Source organism: Populus alba, chromosome 5, assembly GCF_005239225.2.
Source record: "Populus alba chromosome 5, ASM523922v2, whole genome shotgun sequence".
NCBI lineage: Eukaryota > Viridiplantae > Streptophyta > Magnoliopsida > Malpighiales > Salicaceae > Populus > Populus alba.
The window spans coordinates 20,926,321-20,952,349 of record NC_133288.1 but is presented as its reverse complement, the minus strand read 5'-3'; the positions used below and the strand labels follow the sequence as shown (position 1 = coordinate 20,952,349).

At 35.2% G+C, this 26,029-nt stretch overlaps 2 protein-coding genes and 1 pseudogene across 4 annotated transcripts; all 3 read right to left on the bottom strand.

The window, feature by feature from the left end:
* Positions 1-13: 13 nt before the first annotated feature.
* Positions 14-5,690, bottom strand: LOC118062164 (U-box domain-containing protein 3). 2 transcript variants are annotated; one of them, XM_035075871.2, is made up of 5 exons: positions 5,265-5,690; positions 3,287-3,566; positions 2,727-2,843; positions 642-2,516; positions 14-376 (listed from the first exon to the last, which is right to left on the bottom strand). In XM_035075871.2, exons 2-5 carry the CDS (start codon positions 3,560-3,562, stop codon positions 311-313), a joined length of 2,334 nt encoding a protein of 777 aa, XP_034931762.1. In that variant the 5' UTR covers positions 3,563-3,566; positions 5,265-5,690; the 3' UTR covers positions 14-310. The 2 variants fall into 2 exon arrangements, with proteins under 2 accessions (XP_034931762.1, XP_073265427.1); XM_073409326.1 differs by having other exon boundaries at positions 3,287-3,493; positions 5,265-5,689.
* Positions 5,691-11,060: 5,370 nt separating this feature from the next.
* Positions 11,061-21,141, bottom strand: LOC118062166 (putative E3 ubiquitin-protein ligase XBAT35). Of its 2 annotated transcripts, none has more exons than XM_073409241.1 (9): positions 20,357-21,141; positions 19,984-20,098; positions 19,728-19,878; positions 19,536-19,624; positions 19,337-19,428; positions 19,013-19,094; positions 18,073-18,175; positions 17,727-17,812; positions 11,061-12,362 (listed from the first exon to the last, which is right to left on the bottom strand). In XM_073409241.1, exons 2-9 carry the CDS (start codon positions 20,002-20,004, stop codon positions 11,646-11,648), a joined length of 1,341 nt encoding a protein of 446 aa, XP_073265342.1. In that variant the 5' UTR covers positions 20,005-20,098; positions 20,357-21,141; the 3' UTR covers positions 11,061-11,645. The 2 variants fall into 2 exon arrangements, with proteins under 2 accessions (XP_073265342.1, XP_034931763.1); XM_035075872.2 differs by having other exon boundaries at positions 19,728-19,808.
* A 142-nt stretch (positions 21,142-21,283) lies between these two features.
* Positions 21,284-24,666, bottom strand: LOC118062167 (rho-N domain-containing protein 1, chloroplastic-like; annotated as a pseudogene).
* Between the last annotated feature and the right edge of the window lie 1,363 nt (positions 24,667-26,029).

Below are 26,029 nucleotides of genomic sequence, written 5' to 3'. Positions count from 1 at the left end.
TATATACAGGATATGTACAATATGAAGAACTAATCAATTGAAAAATCAAATAAAAAATTTCCCAGTGACTGCACACAAAATAATAGGGCAAGCTATATTCTCGGGAAAACTAAATTCTAGCCAACACACTGACACTCCTCTCTTTCCTAACGAGAAATAAATCATGACTGCAAGGAAAATAAATATGGCTCAAACCTAAAGAAACATGGAAGAATATTTCCCAATGGATCATCTTGATGCAGAGAAGATACACGAGGCAGACTACAAAAACAAAAGAAAAATCAGAAAATCTAACAAAATTTGTCCCTCTTCATGATTTACCCTTTCCTGCGGAACCTTCTCTCTGACTACGGAAGTGACTGAGAAGCTGCTGGGCCTACATAACACATACAAACATGCATTATCATCTAGCATATCCATCCATCATCATCATTAAATGTTAAAAAACTTATTGGTCTTGATTCCCCTATAGTTAAAATATATAAAAAAATTGACATCATAAGGAATACAATCACAATCAACCCACCATGCTTCTTTTCCTAACTGGCAAAAGGTACCAACGGCCTCCACTATAATTTGGCTAGCTAGCAGATACCAGAACAGCTACAGTACAACAAGGAAAGATGAGATTAGCTGCATACCTTTTCCTTTGCTCTTGGGGTGCCTGACTGGGATAATGCAACAAGTGGAGGAACAGCCCCTTCTTGCAAAACAAGGGTACAAAACTTGGGACTATTAAGGCACAACTGCATCAGTATGGAGGCAGCATTCTCCTTTCCTCTTTGAGATCCTGATTCGACAACCTCAACCAGCAATGGGATGCCTCCTGCTTTTGCAATGGCCATGCGACCTTCGCTGATTGTTGACAAGTTTGCAAGAAGAGCAACTGCCTTGTCAACCATCCCAGTGACAGGATCCATCAGCTCAACTAGATACTTCACAGCTCCAGCTTGAACTATTCGAGCCTTGTTTTCATGAAAGATTGAAAGGTTAAACAAGGCAGTAGCCGCATCCTTTTTACCTCTTATAGTCCCAGAGGCAAGAAGATCCACCAAGGCTTTGACAGCACCAGAACGGCCTATCTTGGCTTTGTATTCTTCTAAAACAGAGAGACTAAATAGAGCTGCTGCAGAATTCTCTTTGGCACCATCATTTCCTGATCTTAAGACATGAATAAGTGGTTCTATTGCTCCTGCTTCTGCAATCATGGCTTTATTTTCTTCGTTGATTGATAGATTCAACACGGCTGTGACAGCATGTTCCTGGGTTATCTTCACTTCTGAGTACAGCAGTGAAAGTAATGGTCTGATAGCACCAGAATGGCCTATAATGATGCGATTCTCAACATTGTGCTTTGCTAGAAGCCTTAGTTCTTCAGCCGCTTTAGTCTTTACTTCATTTGATTGGCTTTTAAGCCCTTCAACCAACTTCTTGACTTGAGAAGTTGTACATAGATCATGAGAACCTGAGTCGGAAAACTGAAGGGAGTTTGTTCTGCTATAGTTATGGCTTCTATTGCTGGCCATATCATCTTGTGTTTTAGAACTGTGAAATTGCCTTCCTGATAAACAGGGAGAAAATCCCTTTACTTTATTGGAAGGAGAAACATCAGGACATTCAGAAGTTATCTCTCCTGACAGGTCATTCACATTGTCATGCATGGTTAATAACTTTAACATCTCATCTGATGCTGGAGGCACATATTCAATACTGGAGATGGCACTTGAGGTCGATTCACTCCTGCTATGTATATATGAAAGTTCGCGGGATGGGCGCTCAAAGCTTTCAGTCCCCATGACATGATACCGATTAAATTCTTCACCACTTAATCTAGATGAAACACCAATCTTCTGTTTCTCAAATCCATTCCCAACTTCAATGGATGATCTTGACGTAGAATTGCTACTGTGCAAAGAACAACGATAACGAAAACTATCCAAGGGCAATAAATCATGATGTGATGGGACAGAGTCGCTTGAAACTCTTACATTGTTTTCCTCACACCAATTTGCTATCATAGCTTTGACAGTGTAATTGGGAATGAGATTTGTGTGAGTGAGTGTCTGACGGGTCCTAGGGCATATGCTCAGCCCATGATCAAGCCACTTCTGGATGGACACCCTATCATAAGTTTGACCAGAAGCCACGATCACTGGGTCTAGCATGAGCTCCAAAGATAATGGACACCGAAAGTACGGAGGGATTGGGGCACCACTCTTAGGATCAAAGCGCTCAACTTTAAGCAACCAATTACGTATGTGAGAGATCAGATCCACAATTTGGTCAATTTGATCCAAGTCCCCTTTTGCTTTATTGACTTTAACATTCATCCTCTCCTTCTCCACTGCCACACTTTCTTTCAAGAGTTCTTGATTTGATGTTAAACCAAGTGTTTCAGTAAGTTTCATAAGATGATTACTGCAAGGAGAAACATCATCTCTTGGACTTCTCAGAGCCTCTTCTATAAGTTCTGTTATTGTTTCGTGTTTCGAACCTTGAAGTTCCTGCATACAGTGCTGGAAACATTTAAACAGAAATCAGTCTCACACTAGACATATGCAACTAAACAACTAAAAAGGTATAATGATTAGACCAATCTGATAGATCAGACCACATTAAAAAAAAATAAAAAATATAAAGTGAAAGAAAAAAAAAGAGTAAACCACCAGGAACTGTCTAGTTAAAAAGAAAACAGCGTGACACAAATATTCCAACTCTATCCACACCTGAACAATAGTTAAAGTTGAAGCGGATGGAGAACTCTGCAACAATCTACATAATATTTGACAAATCTCCAGTGCAGAGCTCAGGATTTTCTTCAATAGTGCTTCACTTTGCTGGACCTGGACAGAGAAAAAACCACATGTCCATTAAGAGTTTGAATCTCAACTACCTCCCCGGCCATCCCAAGTCAAAGCTCACGTGTTCAAATATCATAAACAGCTACATTTGATTGCCAAGGAAAAAAGAAGTGAAAATAAAAGGAAGAGATTCCATTACAGTTTCAGGTTGCATTTGTTCTTCTAACTTGCATGCCTCACATAATCTTATAGAATTCATATATGTTGGCTTCTTTAGCGTGGATCAGAAAGAAAATTTCAGACTAACAATTACATGATAGAAGACTACTTTTGTAGCTTAGTCTTTCAAGCAACAATATGAGCTTCGTCATGGAAGAACCAGCACACAGAAATACTGAAGGCCAACATTTTGAACTCCATCTGAAAGCATTACACACTGTATATTTGATCCACTACACACAAATAAGCTGTTCAGAATTACTCACGCTGCAAATCTTGCTCATCTGTGGACACCAGTTCTCCATAAATTCACGAGCCTCATTAACAGTTGTATCAAGTTCTTCACACTCGTTACATAGGACTTCATCTGAAGATATGCTGTAATCAACAACTCCACCAAGAACTGGTTTCAAATGCTTTAACATCATAACCATGCTCTTATAATCCTTTTGAATAGGCATAAACTTCCTTGTCTGACATGAAACAAGATGAATGAATCGAGAAATACTGTTGATAAGACATCTTACAGATGATGTGTCCATTGACCTGCTTTTCATAAAGCACAGCAAAGAGATTGCATTAAAACAAAAGAGGAAAAAAACAAACATTTTTAATGCAAAGGAGTTTGCAATCAGAATAGTGTCAGACTATTTCTTTACAACAAAAATGGTAGGTTTGCGGTTCTTGATCTTGATCACAAATTTTTTCGTGTAACCTTAACAAGATTTCACAGTGCTTTCACACGTTAAGATTTTTGTGTTTTTCATTTTAAGAAGGGACAAAAGGTCGGTCCAGAAAACACTCAACTTATACAAATCCCTCATCACGTAGTAATTATTTCATTATGTAGACATGTAAATCCAAAGATGAATGGGTAAAGGACCATCAAACACGCATAAATACCAAAATCAGGTATCATCAACATTTGATTGATAATTATCATGTCTAAGCCTAATCAACTAGCCAAGCCTAGCACCAAACTCCACATGCTCACAGTCAACAAGGTCAGTAAATCTACATAGGGCAGCAACACAATGATGCTTGGACCCAAATCAATGAAATGCCTTCCCTCCAATAAAGCTGAAGTAAGATGTTCTATTCTCAGTTGGTCACGGCATTTTATGCATTCTGTCTCCACTTGCCACAAGAGGTCCTGACCCAGGCACCATGCAAGTGCCCTCAAGTTATCCCATGGGGTCCAGTAAGTGGCATCATTAAACGCAACAAAAAGCTATCTCAAACCTCAATTCCATCTAAGAAAATTCCCTTCTACAGAGTGCCTAGCAGTGTTACTTAATTGTAAGCAGAGATTTTACATGGGAACAAGAGGACATATAATGAATTCACATGTTACTGAACGACCAGAGAGCACAAATTATTAGAAAATATACTGTATTTTTGAGCATCTAACCCTACAATAAAGGAAAGACGAGCCCTTCAACAAATATGCAACAACATGCTAAAAAATCATTTCCTTGAATTTGCTATGACTTTGACACTAGTCATACCTTGCCTCTTTAGAAAAAATAAGCAAAGCCATTTTTTTGGTAACTTCTTTTATTTCATAATGAGGTGATTCCATTTTACCATATCGGAAAAAAAAAAATCACTATCTCAATTGTTCCCTGCTTGCCATCAATAAAACAAAAGAGAGTCCTTAGCTTCCATTTGATGACTACCATTTTAAATATACATTTGGTTGCTAATAACGCCTGGGGGAATAAAATTAAAATCTTTGACCTCTGCAAATTCAGAAGAACAGGAACATCAATTGCTTACAATCTTATAAAGACCATTTGACCGAGTAGAACAGAACTGATCACTCTAATTCAAGACAGAACAACAAGAACCCTCTATTGCTTATAATCTTACAAACATCATGTGACCAAGAAGAACAGAATTCACATTCAGTTCTTAGAATCAAAACAACATGAGATCTAAAATTACTCTTTTCTTCTCAGTTTCCACAGACACCTAATATTTCTAGCCCCAGGTAGGTTACAAAACAGAATAACCAGCCCACCATAAAAAACGATTTGGTAAAGAATATTGCGTCAAAAATCACCACCCACTTGTTATATCACAATTTCCAAGGATTTCACTCAGCACCTCATAGAAGAACCAAAGTTTGAATCCAAAAACAAACAACCACCCATCAAAACAATACTTCCAGATAACACAAATTGTGCAGAAAAAAAGTAACATTTCTTGAACATCACCAAAACCTTGTGATCAAAAGAATACCTTTACAATCTATATGAGTAGCTCAAGCCGGTGAATCAAGGCCTGAAAAGCAGATCCTGGTGGACATAGACGTATAACTTGTACAAAAGTTATCAAAGATCCATGCTTTATGCCTTGAAAAAACAGTGTGGATAGAGAACCGATGCCCTGCTCTCACTACAAAGCTGCATTGAAGTGAGACTGTGAACAAAATCGAGGGAAAATAAAATAAAAGGGTTAAAACTAGTGGGACCCAGTTGTTTTTTTAATTATTAATTTAGGGGCCCTTTAGGGTTGATTGCGGATTTGCTGTGTTTAGTGGGGGGAAGAAAATTAATTAAGAATCATGATGAACAGTGGAGACAGAGAGATGGAATGGGATTAGTAGTAATGGAATCAAGATTAGTTTAATTAAGATTGGATTGGGGAGAAGGTGAAAAGGGGAAAGTCAAGGCACTTTTTTTTTTTTTTTATATATATATAATTTGCTGATGCAATGGAATGATATCCAAAGTGGATAAATTACTTTAGCTAAATACTACGATTAGTAAATGGCTAATATACCCTTGAATCTTTCTTTAGTTTTGCTAATTGCAAATTTTAACATGAATGTTTTAATGCTAATTTACTCTTTTGAGAGCAAAAGTTCTTTTTAAAAATCATTGATAAATTTTATTTTCAAAATTGATTTTGATAAGATGAAATTATATGTGATGGATTTTTAATAATTCAATTAATTTGATCAATTTGATGGGATCCATTTCAATTTTTTTTAAAATAAATTACAACATTGATGTAATTAAATAATTGGTCTAAATTGATCTATTTATTTAAAAAATGATCTGAAAATTTAATAATGTATTGTTTTCTTCTTCAACGGATAAATTATGAATGAATTCTATGATTGAGAAGTATCTATTTTAATCCTATTTGGAATGACTCGAAAAATCTTGGCCACGAGAAGGGATTGAATTTTTATGATTCATCCATGCTCTCCTTTGAACCAATAGAAACCAATATAATAATGAGCACAAAGAATCCATAAAACCCAAAAAAAAAAAAAAAAGAAGAAGAAAAGCTCGAGGACTTGGATTTTTGCTCTGGGCTGCCGACTGGCGTTTGGTTTCACAAAACTCGAGCACATCTAACTATCACCCTCATAAAAAGAGAACTCGAGGATTGAGTCTTTGCTCCCGAGGTATATTGTATTCTTAAGAGACTGCCTCTGACCGACTGTAATCATGTGATTAGTTTAAGGTTTTAATAAAAGTGATCCCTTGTATTATTGAAGGGCAGCTTCATACTTCGGGACATGCTTGTCCATGCCTATGCTCAGATCGAAAGAGAAACAAGAACGGTCACTCTAACCTACAGCCTACAATCATACGATACAAATTATGTTTAATAAAAATTTAAAATATTTTTTTATTAAAAAATATATTTTTTAAATATTTTATATTATTTTGATACGTTAATCTCAAAAATAATTTTTTAAAAAATTTATTTTAATACATTTTAACATAAAAATATTTTAAAAATAACCACAATTACACACTTAATTTTTTTCACTTTATAGTTTTTAGCTATCCATAATCCAACCTCCACACCATGACAAGAGTGTTTTTCATTTCACAAACCAGATTTGGATGCTGCGAACCAAATCTTTGCCCCTATTCAAAACTTAGTTGTGAACTTACGATAGACATTAATACAAGTTAAACCCTCTTCGAAGAACACTATTCGGCCATCTCCATCTACAATGTTCACCGAAAAGGTGTAATGGCTGGCTGTTTAACCCCTCTATCAGAAAAATCAATTGTAACTTTCAAGGGTATTAAAGTATTTTCACATGGTTTTCTGTTACCCAACTATTTAGAAACAAACGAGCATTTTATTATTTTAATTGCATGATGAAATGATTAAAAATCATTAAAAACAAGAAAATTAAAACTGATGTTAAGGGATATTTTTATATTTATTTAATGTTTTTTTTATTATAATATTAATTAAGGGATGATTTGGTATATTTTTTTTTAAATTAGTTCTACCTTTCAATATTGGTTATTTAATAATTGAGTTTAATAATTTTATTTAATTTTTTTCTAAAGAATTACCCGAGTGTTTACGATCAAATTGTATATTTTACATGTTAATTCGGATGAGTTCAGGTTATTTTTTTTTGTTTATTTTCATTGTCATTTTTCTCCTTATTTATTGTTATATTTTGTATTTGTATTATTAAATTAATTAAACTTATTAAACTTAATAAATTAATGGTTAAACTCTTATCTTCTTTTCAAAACAAAAACATTCATATTATCTTTACATTTTTTTTTATATTGAAACAAAAAACTGACCCATAGTACATCGCAATAAACCTATCTAGTTTGTAAACTAACTATCCGGTTTGCTGAATATTAAAAAAAAAAAAAAAAAAAAAAAAAAAAAACTATCAAGTGGCAGTCAAGTCATCTGAAAATCCATAACATTTTTGTTTGTTGCCAATCAGATAAATAGACAGCATTAAGACAACTCTGGTGGCTCGATTTATAATGGTTTTGAACTTTTTGTTTGAGAATTTCTTCCATCGACATTATTGCACCCTGACCAGAGATTCTCAAAACAAATATTTTAAGAGTCTCTCCATGTATAATAGTTTTAAACAAAAATAATAATTTATTACTGTTGTGAAACATAAAAGAAAAGGATTGGTGGGATATAGATAACATATTTATATGTCCTTTCCTTTTAAATTAATAAAAAATTATTTTAAAATTTTATTAAAAATAAATTTAATTGTTATGTGTATGTATATACACCAACCGTGAATACATTATTTAATGTGATCTATGTGTGGATGATCATTTTCAAGAACTAAATCATAAATGAAAATATATAAATATATAAACTCGTGATTTTTAATCAATCATATATTTATATAAAAATATAAATAATAGAATTCCAATTAAGAATTTCCTCTCCTCTTGGTAAACTATTTAGTCTTTGTTAAATACAATTTCATTGTCATGAATGTCTCTTACTTCCTTACTTTATAATTTTATCAAAGAACTATCTTAACATAGTAGCTTAAACTGTTAGGTGGGGTCTTAAGATATAATTTATATTATTCTCTAACACACCCCTTTAAGTAAAAGTCATTTGTGTTTGAAACTTGTACATGTTCACATTACCTTGTGTTTAATTTTTATCAAATAAATAGAGATGGTGAGATTCGAACTCGTAACCGTTTGGTCATCAAGGCTTTGATACCATGTCAAAGAACCATCTCAACTCAAAAGCTTAAGCTGTTAGGTGATGTCTCTGGATATGATTTATAAGATCCTCTAATACACTCCCTCAAGTGAAAGTTCTTTGTGCCCACATTACCTTATGCTTAATTTTTATCAAATAAATAAGGATCTTATAAATCATATCCTGAGACCTCACTTAACAGCTTAAGCTGTTAGGTTTATATGATTTGTTGACATGGTATCAGAGCCTTGATGACCAAGCGATTGCGAATTCGAATCTTATCATTCTTATTTATTTGATAAAAATTAAGTACAATGTAACGTGGGTATATGCAAATTTCAAGGTTAAAGAACTTTTACTTGAGTGATTGTGTTAGAAAATAATATAAATCATAACATAGAATCTTATCTAAAAATTTAAATTATTGAATTAAAATAGTATTTTGACAGATTTTATATGAATAAGTAATACGAAAAAACTTTGGGATTTTTAGTTCTTCTAGTAATGAAATACTGAATGATTGTCGTGATAGCATGATAACCAGCAAAACCAGGTATACAGGGAGACTCGAGCAACTGTTCTGCGACGGTGTTTGCATTCGAGCAAGACAACTTTCTTTTGTCTTAATGACAACCTAACCGTACTTTTTGTCTCATGAAGTGTTTTAATTTTAACAAACAATTGCCAGCTATAATCTGTCTTGGATATGGACAAACTTTAATTCCTCTCGCCATACAGTGAAGTGGCTACAGGTGGAGAAGCATCATGGCTTTCCACATCAAACCAGAGCCATATTTCCCTTTCTATTAAATTTACAATAAAGCATCTTAAATTACTACTGTGACAACACTTTCTTGAGAAAATAGACCTCCAATAATTCTAACTGTGTGTGGGATAAAAGTGCAGTGAATTTTCTCTGGATATACAGTTCTTTTAAAGATGAGTTTGTTGAAGAGGCAGCGCAGCTATGAAAAAAACATATATTATATGCTTTTTCATGAATTATGTCGGGCAACCCACCTCACAAACAAGTTGAGCTACTCAGAAACAAACATTTTCTTAAAGCTTCACTTTCTTAAAGCAGAAAACACACCTTGATAAAAGTAAAATATATATGTTTTTTTTATTATAATTCACACTAAAAAAAACTTAACCGCACCTCACCACACCTCCAAAAGTGCTTAGGCAGTAGTGATCCAGGGCCTACGAGACGTGCCCACCATTCCTCGAGCCGGGCTACTGTAACCGTACTTCCTCTCTTCCAATTCAATACATCTCGACTCGGGCACTCTATTTTTCTGCAAGGTGAACTCACAACTCCTCCTTGCGGTAGAAACCATTGTTCCAGTGGTGAATGAGAGGTCATAGCTGAGAAATTGAGATTAGATGAAGGGCTTGCTTGGCTCTATTGTGCTTGTAAGCAAAACACCTTCTTTACTTTATTACAAGAGAAGCATGCATTTTCTGAGGTAACATCGAGATAACATTTCAGCTTCTCCTGAAAGTAAGTTTTTACCATACATTTTTACTCTTAAAAATCGGACCACTGGCTGCTTATGCAGGACCAAATGTAGCCGTAGGCTGATAGATTGGCCAACCAAAATGTTGAACCCAAAAAAGACCATTTTTTTTTAATAGTTGAAAGCACATAAAAAAGACCATTTCTTACTTGAAAAAATTGCTGCTTTTATTTTGCGAACTCGGGTCAACAATCCTATCAATTAAACAATACTTTGATGTCCTCGATCCGAGCAGTGTTAATATTTTATTTGCCGACAAAACTATGACTTTTGCCGTGTACGCTGTGTTTCCTCTTAAAGGGGATGAGTTCATCGAGGAGTAATGGTTCCCATAGGGTTAATGGACTTGGAAGAAAATGCTACGGCTCAAAAAGACTGTCTAGAGACCATTCCGTTTCAATTTCCACAGAATCAAAGTTGCTGACAGCAAAATGTCCAAAGCTTTGCTTTCTGTGGTGGGCTGGTAGTGTCAGTACACATGTGCGTGTTCAAGCAAAAGTAAAGTGAATTTCAGCTTTGAGAAGTGGCTCACTAGCATATATGGGATTCTGATGAAGCATGCCATGTGCTCCTTTCACCATTTGATGTCAAGAACAAAAGGGTAGGGTTCCTGACGTTGGAATGGGGGGTGCTAAGGCAATGGGTCAGGTGCATAAGGCTATTATGTGCAATAACATTACTACAATCAATGGTTAAAGCAGGGAACACATGGCTATGTTTTTGGAATGGTCCACAATTTCCTAGCCACATCACAAGCGGGATTCCATCAACTCAAGATATCCTGGAGGAAAATACAGTCGATGAATTTATATATACTCAAGGAAGGAATTAAAGGATACTTGTTTAATTCCTTGCGTATTTCAACTCTTTAATTCCTTGCAAGTCATCCTTCCTATCTTACATCCTCCCCCACCCAAACATGGCGCTAGAAAACTGGAAGAAACAAAATATGGATCCGTCATTTGGTATACTTTCCATTGAACATTTACAGCACTATTCTTTCTTTACAAAGAATGTTCAGTTATCAAACAAATAAAGAATAATATGCAAAAAAAACCAGCCTGTGAATTAAGGATGGGCTTGGTGTTGAAGTGGATATATTCTTCACTGTTCACTTTGCAATAGTGAACAATGAAAAGTGAAACGTAAAAATACAAAACACTGGATAAAAAGCATGAAAAAATAACTTCACCAGAAGCTGAGATTAAACCTTATTTTTTGAGAGTCCCATGAAACAAACCACAGCTTCATTTCATAACCAAACACTATATTATTGAGTTTGAACAAAATCACAGCAGCTGCCGCAAAGACAAACGACCTCCCTTAAGCGTCCATGCCCTTCAGTTCCAAGGTGAGGTGACATATGATGGTCTCCTTGATGCCACGGATAGCATTGGATTTCCACAAGATAATCCATAGGGAAACCTCACAAAGCAGTGTTCGATATTCATAGTCCATGCTGCACTTAGGTTACTGTCAGCTAGCAAGAAGTGCCTTGTTGCATCTTTGATTGGCACCTTTAGTCTAAATGTAATTACTATCTAGAACAAGCTCACACATCAGAGATGTAAAGACCAAACCAAACATTTTTACAAATCAATGCCAGATCCTTTTTACCCAGGTCCACTTTTCAGACAGCATAAAGCCTTGTAACCTGGTTTATATTGGATCGGCAAACTGGGCAAACACCTTTCTTAGCTTTGATCTCACTCAAACAAGTCATACAACCAGCCATGTGACCACAAGGAATGCATGCACCTTCAACAGGAGCTTCCCAACATATTATACATGAAGAAGAACTACCTCCTTCGTTCACGTCACTTGTTACAGAAGCTCCAAGCTCTATGGCTGGAACAGACAAGTCCAGTAGACTAAAATCAAATGATGGATGATGGATAAGCCCTGCATCCAATTCCTCATCAGGAATTGGTGGAGCTGATGGAGCTGATGGGACTGATGCAGTATTTCCACCACTAGTTTCAGAAACAGGGGGAATATCATAACGGGTTTGTACATGACCTTGACTGCCACTTGGCCCCATATTAGGCACAGCGCATCCATTGTAGTTTTCTTTTGGTGCCTCACCCATCCATCCACTGCTGCGTGCTTCTGAATGTGTGGGTGCAACAGCCACGCCCCACCTGTTGTGGCTATCACCACGCACAAGGTCTTCCCAGCCGTTTGCATTAATTACTTCAGAGCTCTGATGAGTATTTGGATGTAGTGGATTGTCCTCTGTGGTAGACTGAATGGATCCACCTATTGCCATTGCCAATCCCACAGCTTCTGCTGAACCAACCACTGGAACTGTGGTTGGAGGATTGCCATACATTGGTGGCGGCGTAACCTGAAATTATAAATGTTGACAATGCTGTCTTTGTTGCAGGGGGCAAGTTGCATACAATGAAGCAAGAATGGAGCAAAAGTCATTTATTTTTTAAAATAAGTAAATTAGACTACAAGGAACTTTGCATAAACCAATCCACAACAGCCACTCTTTTAGTGCACCAAGTTCTCCATAATTTGCTAAAACATCTCAAAAAATTAGGAAACAAACTAGACCAACCAAACTCAACTCAAGATTAAAAGCTTGAAATGGAAAGTCAAAACATTTCCTTGACAAACAGTTCAAGCCTTTTGCTTCAAAACCTAAAATAGGGTCACCATTATGCCCGAGTCATGAATCCACTCCCTTCCACTGCTCTAGATATGTGTATACTCTACTTGTTATCCTTCTAAAATAAGCAATTTCTAGTGGATCAAAATTGACAGAAGTATTTAAGTATCTAGATCAGTTTTTGTAAACTCTCGTGTAAACATCGAACCAAAGATAGCAAGACCTTGTCGAGTAATGGAAACTCGGAATGAAGGAAAATAAATAAATGATATAAATAATATGGAATGTTATGCGAAATGGAGAGGATAATATCCATGAATAAACTTAAAAATTGTGATGGAATTCATATGATAATTATGAATTTTCGATTCAAAATTCATAATGTTGACTAAACTGGTTACGAGTTTTGATGAAGAAAAAAATGATGAAAATTTAAAATAAATGTATGTTGAGAATGAGAAAATGATTCCAAGAAATTAATGTTGTAACGAGGAATAAAAGTTAAGGATGGATTGTACGAAAGTGCGGTTAAAAATTGTAACGTTATCATGGAATGGTAATAAATTTGATAAATAAATAAATAAGAAATATAAAATAAATCCATTTTGAAATAAGAAAATGGTCCCGGGGAGTTAGTGAGACGACGGGGAAGAAATTCAATAGAAAGACTGCGTGAAAAAGTACCGATAACCAGATAACATATATGAAAACTATCTAAAAGCTCCTTGAGGGGTAAAATGGCCAAAAAGCCATAAAAATCTCCTTTTAAAAACCAGCAGCAGCTGGTGTTACAGCCATGGGAAAAATGGCTTGAAGAACTTCATTTTCTTTGCAAAAAATTGAGAGATTCTTCCATGAAAAGGGGTTTGTGAGTGATTAAATCAAGTAATTGGAAAGAAAGCATGATCTAGAGGGTTTGGAGAGCAGAAATAAAGGAAGAAAAGTAAGGGTTAATGAGAGAGAATGAGAGAGATTGATTTCTAGAGAGTGGAATGAAGAAATTATGAAGAAAGGCTTGGATTGCCTGGAAAAAATTCATTGGTTTCGTGTGAACAAGAGGTAAGGAACTTTCTTTTCTTGTTCTTTTGAAGTTTTAAGTTGATTTCAGTCTGAATTAAAATGGCTAAGTGATGAATGTTGAGGTTTGTTGTAATGTGATGGTAAAATGGGTTTTTGTTGTTAAATTAGTTATGAAATAAGTTAATGAGCATGCTCTATGAATGTGTAAGTGAAAATCATAAGGACAATTAAAGGGAAACCTAGGGAATTTCTTTGCTCAAAGATCAGCCTAGGAGGAAATATTGGTCTTTGAATGAGAATGCATGAATGATGTGTTTTAGCTTATTATTGAGGATTAAAAGATGAAATTATGTGACTTGAACATAAAATAGACAAAGGAAAATTTTCAAGGGATAAATTCCCTCTTTTGGCTGAATTACCTTTTGGTGGTGGATGAGAAATCTTGTTATTAGAAGTGATGATTTTGTATAAAACTTGTGTTTAAATGTTGTACAACATACATAAATAAGATTTGCTTTGAAAAAAAAAATTATGAAGGAAATTAAAAAAGAAGAAAGAATCCATGAAACTGGCACCTAGAGGATTCGGCCAAGTAGTGAGGAAATTAGATTTGGTTTGTGTTAATTGAATGATATGTTCTAATAATTGGATGTTAAATGAGTTTTGGTTTAAAATTATAAGTAAGAATCTGAAGGGTTGAGAACCCGTGTGTAGCTGAAATTTCCATAAATATAAAAATGAAATTTGTTTGATGTTTTGGGCTTGGAGTGTGCTAGAATCAACATGGGAATGTTGGGATAAGAATTAGAAGAAAATTTAAAGAGATGAAATCCTTTGTTGGCCAAAACATTCCTTGATGAAAGGAATGGAAATTTTTAATATTATTGATTGGAATTGTATTAGGATTCATGTAGGGTTTTGGATAAGTACGGGGCTGAATAAAATTTATCTTGGAATGATGGAGAAATGTTCCAATAAGTGAGGGAAAACCCTTGTGGATGAAATGGATAGGTTAGAAAAGAAAAATTGAAATGTGCTTAATTGAAATATTGAATATGATAGGATTAAAGTATGTCTTAAACGTGTGTAAAATGCAAGCATAAAGCTTGAAACCTAAAGAATATGCTTGGGTTTGTGCATGTGAAAATGAAAGATGATGGATACCAATTGGTATGAAATATGGAAAAGTTAATAGTTAATGTGCACGTTGATAAAGGGTGCGGAAATTGTAGTGTTACATGTTTTGAATGGATGCGTGAATATGAATGCAAAGTTTCTTAATATAAATGTGTTGTGCATGAACATGTGGATATGAATATATGTTGAAATGTGAACCTAAAAATATATGGAAATGGATAAATAAATAGAATGCTTTGCTCGGAGATTTAAATATATTGTGTATATGTAAATAAACATGAGTGGAAAGTTGAAAAATAAGAAAGTGTTCTGATAGTTTGCATTATGTGCTCTAGGAGAGGCATGCTGAACATGATTAACCTCGGAAGACAGGGGTTTAATCTACAAATATCAGGTAGGTGTTCTGCAAGTTTTATGTTTGTTAATAACTGCAAATTCTTTAAATGTGTGAATATATTGTGAATATTGAAAGTACAAGGGAAAAATAAGAATGTAGCGACACAAATGAAGGATTAATTGGCATACTTGTTAGATGACTGAATTATTAGCAACTATAAGGGTTCTCTGGATTAATTGGCATCCATATGGGATGGCCAAATTGTTAGCAACCGTAAAGTTTTGCCAGATTAATTGGCATCCACGTGGGATGGTCGGAGTTATTGGTATTCGTGAGAGTTGGCTAGGGTGATTGGTTTCCTTGATGGATGATTGAGAAAATATTTGACTTCCATGGATGAATGGTTGGGAATCAATGGATATCATTGTTGATGTTTAGGATTGATTTACTTATTCAACCTCAAGTTAAAGGTTAAATCTCCTTAGAAATATGATTTAGAAAGATATAAAGTAAGCATCGTTAAGGACATGTGTACACAGAATGCTTGTACAATGACTAATGTTCACTCTTTTAAAATCTACTACAAGTGTAGGGACTGCTATAAAAAAAAGATTATAATGATTACATAGTCAGGAATTTGATTTGGGGATTATGGCCGTTCGAAAAGGTATAAAAGTGAGTTGGATATATGAATTCAAGAGGTATAATACTGGAGTAGAGGATGTAGAAACAAAGAGTAATATTTGAATATTTCATGCATGATGTGAATGATAACGATTTAGTAGATTAAGAAACGAATGATTTTGGCATATTGATAGTTCAAATGCAAGGTTTATGCGAGTTGTTTTGATGGTCAGTTGTATTATGTTTGAAGAATGATTGGAAGAATCAAATTGAAGCGTGATGGAGGTTGTCCTGGACAGCCTAAATGTAGCTATTACAACAATCACATGGAAAAAGGATGTTAGACCATGAAGATAGTGCAAGTCTAGACTATTCCAAATAGGTAATGCAAACATAATTGAAAGTTATTAAGATAATTTCAAATATAACAAGACAAAGATAGATATGATGACCTAAAAGTGAATTGATGGATTATTATTGTGATCCCTAATGCGGAAAGGGAAAAGGCTAGGATGACAGCCTAATTCAATCGAAAAATAGGATTCAAGATCGTAAAAAAGTATAAATGTATTGTAAATGGTGATTCAGGGTAGAGAGAGAGTGTTTAAGGTATGATTACTTATATGGACATGAATTGTAATTAAAAGAGGAATGAATAATGTAGTTTTGGTATGGATTGAAATGGCTTAGGAAACAAACCACTTGATTAATGAATATGGTCAAATAATTGGAGTATTGGCTAAAGTCGTATGGGAATGAGAATAATAGAGGTTTCCATAGGGGAACTCACCTTCATCTCCGTATGGTATGAATAAAGAATAATGTTATAGAATAAAAGAGTACAAGTAAGAAACTTTCTGGTAAAGTCTAAGGGATTACACTTCTATTGCGACTTTTGTAGAAGGTATGTTTTGGAGAATGGATGTCCATGAAGGATGTTTGAAAATGAAATTGAATAGAACCTCAAAGATGATGATCCTATAGATTACTTGTTGTGTTGAAGTATTTGATAGATTGACTTGTAAAAAAAGATTAAAGATATGTTGATAATATGCTATATGCCCTTAATGTTGTGTTAATATTTGAAAGCATTGTAATGTTAGTTGCTCGTTTCAGGTTCATCTTAGAGATGCCAGGAGCAATAACTCGTTATTGTGATTCCTTCAATAGTTTTAGTAGTTTTAGGTAGTGATTATGAACATTGTGATATCTTATGTTTTTTGGATTGTAAATAATAGAATATTTTTTTTTATGGCATGCAATCTAAATGTTTCTTTTAGTATATGTAAAAGTTAACTTAAGTTTTATTAATTGTTGATTATTATAATTTTTAAGGTGTAGAAGTCCTTATTTCATTTGCAAATATCTTTAGTGTTAAAAGAACATTTATGCTTGAAGGATGATGAGAATTATGGTTGAGATGAAGTTTTGATGAGATATGATTCAGAATGGTTACATCAAGAATTAAGTATTGTTGTGTGTGTGTGATTGCACATGTCGACACTTGGGAATATCCTATTTTAGGGAAGACTACCAAAATTTTGATAAAGATTTAAATAACCTTAAAGGAGTACAACCATGTTATTATAGATTATGAAATTTGAATTGAAGTAGAAAAAGAAAATCCCTGTTTTTCATGGAGTTTCAGAAGGATTGTAAACTCTCGGGCTGTTACAATTTTCACTTTTGATTTACTACTCTCTGTTAGAAAACACTGAAATTCTTAATTTTGTGCCTGTATTATACAGACAAAGTCTCCATAATTTAGATCAGTGTTCAAGAAGATATAAGAGTATCATTCTCATAAAAAATAGTAAAGAGGTCACATTTCAATGACTATACATCTAAAATGAGAGCACCTGTTTTCTGAATTCTGTAATCATCTATACAAAAAGATTCCAAAGATACACAGTTCATTTAATACATGCGAATTTAGGCTACAAAAATAAACATTGCAAAAGCTAAAACCAACATACCTGGGGAACTCCGCTGCATGCATCATATAAACAGTGAAGCTGCTGTTTATCACCCTCGTTGGCAGATGCAAGTTTGTATTGAGTTTCTGGAAGAATGCAATAACCACAGAAAGCACTTCAGTTTAGCTAGTACAATGGAAACATAACAAGTGAGATAAATAATGTTCTACAAACACACTAGGAAACTATGAATATTAAATGGAATATCTATCTGCTGTTTACATATTCATAAACTGTCAAGACTTCTATATCATAGGTGACACTCGAAGGCATGCACATCTATGGCAAGATTCTATGAACAATAAAAAAATAATAGCCACCACCAACAATCATGAATACGACTTACTAGTTGACTGGTCAAAAATAGTAACCTCAGGATCTGGTCTATTGAAGTTAGGTTCCTCAATTTCAGCATTCCAAAGAGCAATAACTGTACGAGGTTGTACATCCTGTTGATTCAGCAGTGGTGATATTGAAAGGTTTAGAAAATAAGGACAGCTTATGCAAATATGAATAAAACAGAGAACCCTACAAATTTCATGTGTTTTCAGCATTTTCCCAGAAAGGGTATTAGAATGGAATTTAGACTTCCCAGATTGCAGTCAATGTAAGTGGCTGCTACATTGGTGGGGAAACCAATTCTGGTTGATTTTATGCCCAAAAGGAGACATATCATAAACAAAAAGATGCCATTGTTGGTCGATGATTCCAAAGAACCACAAGAAAACAGTACCTAGATATCTTTTTCGCACATATGCACTACCAATATCCATCAACAAAAACAAAATTCATGGCACAATTATGAGGTTTTTGAAAACCATCATTCTTTCAGAGGAATATCTCATTTAATATCTTTCACAATGGGTCATTTAATAGGGTTCGAGGGGGTCAATCCATTAACCTCAATTATCATGTGAACTTTAGGGTGTGGGTACATGTAGTAATGGAAACTAGGATCTCAGGCACATGTAGCATGGTACAATGACCCCAGGGAGCTACCTGGCTCCTTAGAAAAGAGACCACTGCCTAAACAATTGCTAAAACTGAGCCCAAGAATTAGAAAATGAAGTCGAGGGATATCTTAAATAACATAGAATATGCCTTCTATATAAACAACTCTTCTTAAAGTAAGACTGAAGTACAGAGATGGGTAGGCCATATTATCAACTTGGTATTAAAAACATTTTGAGGAATAATTCTCATTGGCACACATAGGAATACAACAGATGTTTACTATAGACATCTAGATCATAAGCAAACAGTATAAATAGTTAATGTCACCATACCTGGGAAGAAGGATATATCACAAGCTCCAGCTTCTTCGGCGTCATGGGATTGCTGGAACCTTGTGGTATAACAGCAGCCCAGCTGCAAGTGATAAGCCTTGGTCAGAAAATTAACCTGATATGTTGGCAAGTAAAAACAGAAATAACACTGTCCAGGCCTTCAAAGAAGAGGTGGAAATCATATCGACAATCTAATTAGCATCACAGAAACTCCAGTAATGCCGCCATATGATAAAATAAACAGCACTATACCAAATGAGAAGCAATTATAAGGGAAAGGCATGAGATAAATGAATTAACAAAGTAACTCGGCATTATACGGACATTTTTCTTGATAAAAATTGAGGAGCAAATGCTCTGAGAAATCCTGGACCATAAAACTCCCGAAGCCAGCCAGTGAAATAGCAAATGTGACTCTAAAGAAACAAAAAAAGGTGAATATAAGAGTTAGGCAATTAAACCATCTTTCAGTATGTATGGAGGCGAGTTAATAAATTAAAACCTGCATTCTTTTCAAGCTTACCTCAATAGTGCGCACAATATTTATATTCCCCTTTATTCTAGCAACATCAAGTGCAGTTTGACAATCATCATTTCTCACTAAAGCATTCGCTGAAATATTGAAGAAAGAACCAGAATCCATGAAACTGGAAGCAAACACGCAGCACTGTGCTAACAAACTTGTGCCTCTCCACTACTTATGACTCAGACTTACCTCCACTTGAGAGAAGTAACTTAACAGTCTGCTCCAGGCCTCTTTTCACCGCATGATGTAAAGGGGTACCCGCATGACGCCCTGCCAATAACAAATGCACTTTTGCATCCTTCTTATTTACGAAGCACAAAACTTTCAACTTCATAAATGACTAACAATTACAAATGTGAAGTAAGCATTTGACTAATTCACACAGTATATATATGACTAGTAGGAAATAGCACGAAAAAAAAACTTTCTGGTTGCAGAAACTTACCTGGACGATAAGCATTGACATTGGCTCCCATTTCAATCAAAACTTTGGCAACATTATACAATCCAGAATCCATACAAGCCACTATAAGAGGGGTCTTTCCATCTCTGTCAATCCACTGCACCCAAAAGTCAAACTAAGATAACAACTTCCTCTATCTAGACAAAACCAAAACCATGCCCACGAGAATTGTGTGCATAATTCATCCAAAAAATAGTAGATTTTTTTGTATAAGTTGCAGCAAGTGAAGGTAAAGCTTTAACAACATAACAAGTTTGTAGCTTTAGCGTCAGAATCAACATGATATCGAAAAAGTAGAGAAGGGTCAGTATTGTATAAAGTAGTAAGAAGTATATGGTTCGTAATTTTTGTTTACCTCAAGGATAGCCCCTTCACTACAAAGAGCTTTAACGGTGTCCACATTTCCGGCAATAGCTTGCTGATACAGAAGTTCGTCTTTGGATTGTTTTTGAGTCATTGGATCAAGACTTTGGCCCATGATTTTGGAGAAGAGAAAGGAAACAAAATAAAAGAGAGTTTATACAGGAGGGTGATTGAGAAGCAAAGGAAATGTTTATTATAGAGAGGGAGTAAACTTAGCAACGAAGGATTGGGGTCATAGTTAATTAACAGTTAACACCGGTAGGATAAACTGCGTTTGTTTTCCGCTAGCTTTTCCATTAACACTATAAAAATATAAATCAAAATAAATTATAAATAAAATAAAATAAATAAATAAATAATAGAGGGCAGAATTTGTTTTTTTAGAAAGGAGCTTCTTTATTATTTATATAAAAAATGAAGTAAATGGGGGTAAAACCCCAATTTATTTTAGCAAAGTAGGTAATATGTACGTTCAACAATAAAAAAAAATGGAGTGTGGAATTGTGGATATTTTCATTTAAAAAAATTAATTTATTTTAAAATTTTTCATTCATATTTTAATTCAAATAATCTAGATGCATATTAACGGCCACGGCAAGAGTTATTACCGTGCTTATTCCGCTTTTTTGGCCTCCCTCGAGGTCTTGAACGAGAGACTGTTTGTTCGCAGCTATAGCTATTTCATAAAGCAGGTTTTCATGTAATAAAAAAGAAAAGCAAGTTTCATGTAATAAAAAAAGTAGTTGGGTTTAAAAATGTATTTTAAAATATTTTTTATTTAAAAATATATCAATATAATAATTTTATATTTTTTAAAATTTATTTTTAATATTAAAATAATTTAAAAATATTAAAAAAATACTTTCCAAAAAAAAAAAAAAATCCCTCCTCATCTCTGATAGCTGAACGCATCATGGAGGGATTTTAAGAGCTAAATATTACTTTGCATGAAGTCAAAAACAGAGGACAAGGAACAAAATTATATGAAAACAAAAGGGAATTTATCTAAATTTGTGTTGTTGTTTTGTCTTTTTTTTCCCCCGTATCACTGATCACACTGAACTACCACTCAGCAATTCCACCAGCTCTCTTTTGTTCATCTTAGAAAACCCTTTCACCCCCCGAGACTTTGCAAGCACCCTCAGCTCGGGTAGCTTTAATGAACTCAAAACTTCGTATTCAATTAGCCGATGTTTTTCGCCACCCTCGTCAACATTTTCAATATCTGAAGATTCACCTTCAGAAAGCTCATCAAACATATCCCCACCAGGGAAAGCAGACTGTGGCTCTTGCTCTGAGTCCAACTTGGGCTCCTCCTCTGGCTCTATTTCTGGGTCCAATTCAAGCTCCTCGGAGGTGTCTGGGAGTATCTCAAACTGATTCCTTTTCTCACCATTTGAATTTAAACGAGATGTGGAATTAACAAGATCCTCACTTGAATAAATGGGCTGGAATTTCACTCGAGGTACTGGAGATTTCCGTCGGAAATTCGATGGTGGCCTGGTAAAAGAGGTGTTGGGCTCTAGGGCGACGTTCCTTTCTTTCTTACTTGAGTTAAAGGAGCTTGTGCCTTTAGCTTTCTTGTATGCTCCATTCTCTGGCTGGTCCAGATTGAAGTTTCCACTGCTGATATTGCTGGTTTTTTTCTTACCTTGCTCAGTTGAGTGTTTCCGAAGGAGCTTAAGGAGGGAATCCACAGTTTCGCTCTCTCTACCTTTTCCTTAGGAAGCTTCAAACTTTTTGTCTTCTTTGGCTGCAGCTCTTTCACGCAGTTGAGTCTGTACCTTCTTAAATAGCTCAACAATCTCCTCCTCTTTAGGCCCAGGGGCAGCAGTGGCTTGGAACTTTGGGGTACCGGAGAAGGAGAGTAGCGACCCGTTCTTTGATGTTAACAAATCAGAATCATCAAGGTTTCGTGAAACCTGTTTGTTTTGCCTAGAAAAGTCTGGGTTTCTCCTGTGACCACCAGAGCTTTTGCACACTATGGATGAAGCCCTGAAAGAACATTTCATCTTTCAAAACTGGGCCTGTGAATGATTATAGCGGACACAATGTGAAGAACAAGGAGATACAACAGCTGCTCTACCATAAATTCCTGAGCAGAGGAGACACCTGCCTTCTGTTGATCCATGACCTACAAAAGGCACAGATCCGTACAAACAAGGAAAATTAGTTTTACAGTTCAGGAAATTATACAATTATACATGTGATGAGAATCTTGATTTTAATCATGAAATTGATGCTATGAGAAGTCAACAAATAATACTCGCTTTTGACAGTGACTAACTTATATGTTTATGCATACAAATTTTCCCAAGTGCTTCCAGCATCACCCAGCACAATTTTTTGGTTCCATGAATTATGGAATTTTTGCCTTTCTTAGCACCTTGAATAACAACGCATTTATGATGATGAGAGACTACCTTCAAAAGCAGGAGTATTTCTATGAAAACCAATCAGGAACATAATAGTTTCTCATGAACTGTAACAGTCAGCCACCAGACAACTCATCTACCCACAAAGATTCACACTAATGCACCACCAGCCCAACATCTTTCCTCTCAAAAATCAAACAAGGAGCTGGAATGAAACTGGCACAACAGACATAAAAGTGTCTTCCCATCAATCTCCTTGCAAATGAAAGAACGAAGAGGTATTCAAACATATTACCTGTAACACAATAAAAAGGGCAGACCAGGCATTCTTATATCTATTAAAGTCATACAATTTTGAGCAATAACACAAAGGGTACGGAAAGTTAAACGTGTTTATTCCCATCCAGAGCATCTGGACATAACTATCTTCTCATCAAACAAGCAGTACTTTGATTATAACTCTAATACACCCACAAGCAGCCAGGATTCACCAGTCACCACCAACCAACTACTTGGACCTTGTCATAGTTAACGTTAACCTCATCAACACCATAAACATTTCAAACTCCAGCTCTGCCATCACGATTGTGGTTTCATCATATGCACATGTCATCAAATGCAAAATTGGGACACATTAATTGTGGTCTCATATGAAGTATCCATATAAAGAACACCCTAATTAACCTGGCCCTTAGAAACATACTCGCCAGAAAAAGTCACCACCAAACTTCATATCACATTTCCTACAGTGCTGCTGAAAAGCGAACCTTTTGTTTACCAACAGTAATCTTGCAGTGCACGTGGAAGACCTTGCAACTGGGCAAGGTATGGCATTGTGCCTGATGATGCTGAAAGTTACACAAAACTTATGGGACAATATCTTTGTCGAAAACTATGGAGCATATAAAAGTTAAGAAGTCGCTCGCAAATAGTTTTTTCAAAAATTAAAGCTACCATAACATATACAAGAGACCATTTCAATGTAAAACAATTGGCGTCAAATACCTTGACTCAAGATCATATACAATGCTATTAAAAAAAAAAAAAAAAGCAAAAAGTGGCATGTTAAGGGGTTACCAGAAAACCAACCAGCCAAACACAAGCAAACAACTGAAACAACAGAGCGACTTAAAAAGGTAAATAGTCAGTTTTGAGATAAAAAAGAAAAAGAAACCCAGTAGTTAAAACAAGCTAGGAGCAACAGAGAAGCCCTCTCCTTACTTGTTAGACCTAAAAGTCATTCTATCAAAAACATGGTGAGCAGCAATCTTTACTAGCAACAGCTTTCAAAACCAAGATGCAAAAGCGCGTGCCAACGAAAACCCTAGCTAACGAAATGAAGAATACGAAAAGATAACTGAGAAAGCAGGTTCTTCAAACACCCATTTCGGCCAAACCAAGTTTTCCTTCGTTTTCACGGAAACCAGACAGGGGCTAATGAACTTGAAGCAGGAAAGGAAGGTAAAAGGGAGTGAGAAACAAAATAAACCGAGTACCAGCCAGGTTCTTAGTAACAAGATGGGCTGCTTGTGACATTGTACGAACTAGTCGAGAGCTGTTGGCCTAACAGTACCGCTCTTGCATTTTACTGTATTATTTTCTCTTTTCCGTGTCTTCTTTACATTTTTCTCTGCTGTTTTGTTTGAGATTTATGTAGCCATTGATAAAGGAGTTTCTCGGCATTAAGCTGTTTCTTTAGGGGTTATTGTGGGTGCGGACATGGCTTGGCTTGTTGTCAAATGATGCTGCAGGCGGCAAAGTGTCGGGTTTAGTGTCTGCTTCGGAGACGGATCGGTTGCTATGGAGGCTTTTGTTCCAGCCAAGTTGCGATTTACCCGGGGGCTCAGCCCTTCTCTCTGCCATGTTCAGCAGAGTCAGAGCAACCCAAAGGCCCAAATCCAACCGCACACCGTCAGAAGTTTTGAACCCTAGGGAGTAAATTGCAGGTTTTAACTGCTGAAATATCTTTAGTTAGGGGTGTTTGGGAAAATATTAAAAAATATTTTTTTAAAAATATATAAAAATAATATTTTTTATTTTTTATAAATTTATTTTTTATAGTAGCAGTGTAGCTAATAAAAATAATTTAAAAATAAAAAATAAAAACAATTTTCAAAATTTTTTCAGCACTAAATAGATGATTGGAAATATAGTAATAATTATTTTTTGTTCGGAAAAATATATTGAAATAATTTACTTTAAAAAAATATTTTTAATAACATAATATTAAAGTAAACTAAAAAAATATATAAAAAATTCAAACAAAAAATTTAAATTTTACCCGATCCTTTTTAAAATGCAATGCCAAACAGAGCTTAAGGCCTCGTTTGTTTTCAGGAATTCACTTTCCTGGAAACCATTTTCCTCACTTTTTCATGTTTGGCAAATACATGGAAAGTGAGTCAAAGGAAATTAAATTCTGGTAAAAGGAAAATGTTAAGTTTAACATCAGGAAAGTGTTTTCCACTTTTTATTATTGGAAAACACTTTCTTTTTTCACTTGAAACAAATCTCTCCGGAGCTCTTACAACTGATTCAAGCCTATCCCTGCCGATGAATAAGTGATGAATAGTTCTGATTTTTTAGATCTGAGAATTAACAAAAACCCATTCTCGCCGAGACAACCACTCATTTGTAGCAAAACTGTGGAAGAAAGGACTAGCATTTATGCAGGTGGCCTCCTCCCGCTTTCCCAATAGAACAGTTTCTACTGGTAAAATTAAATGTCCATCCAACAGTAGGGGGTTTCCGACGATCCTAGCAGTAGAACATAACTCGCTTGACATTCTCCTTCAAGGCAGGTAAGGGCCTCATAGCAGCATTAGCACCGAGTCCACGCGTGGGTCGAGGACCCGGACCAGCACCTCCACGTCCACCAGCCATGCCACTTGCAATTGATTCACTGTCTGATGTCTCTGGTTCCATGTAGAAGCGAGCTCGAAATGCAGCAAGATGAGCATAGTATGCAGGTGGCTCTACAACATCATAAAATGCTCCCAAGCAAATATTGTTAATTGGCTGTGTTTAGTCTCTAAAGAGAGGAAAATGAAGGGGCGGCGGGGATGAGTTTTTTATTTGATAAGAAATTGCACATGGTTTTTGATAGGTTTTACTAAAAAAATATATTAATAGATTTTACTTAAAAAATATTTTATAGGCTTATTTCTATATAATATGATATGACATATATAGTTATATTTTATAAAATAAGTTATGTATGAATATAGCATACAATAATAATAAAAAATTTATTATTATACTTTTTAGATTTTATTTTTTTATTGTAAGTG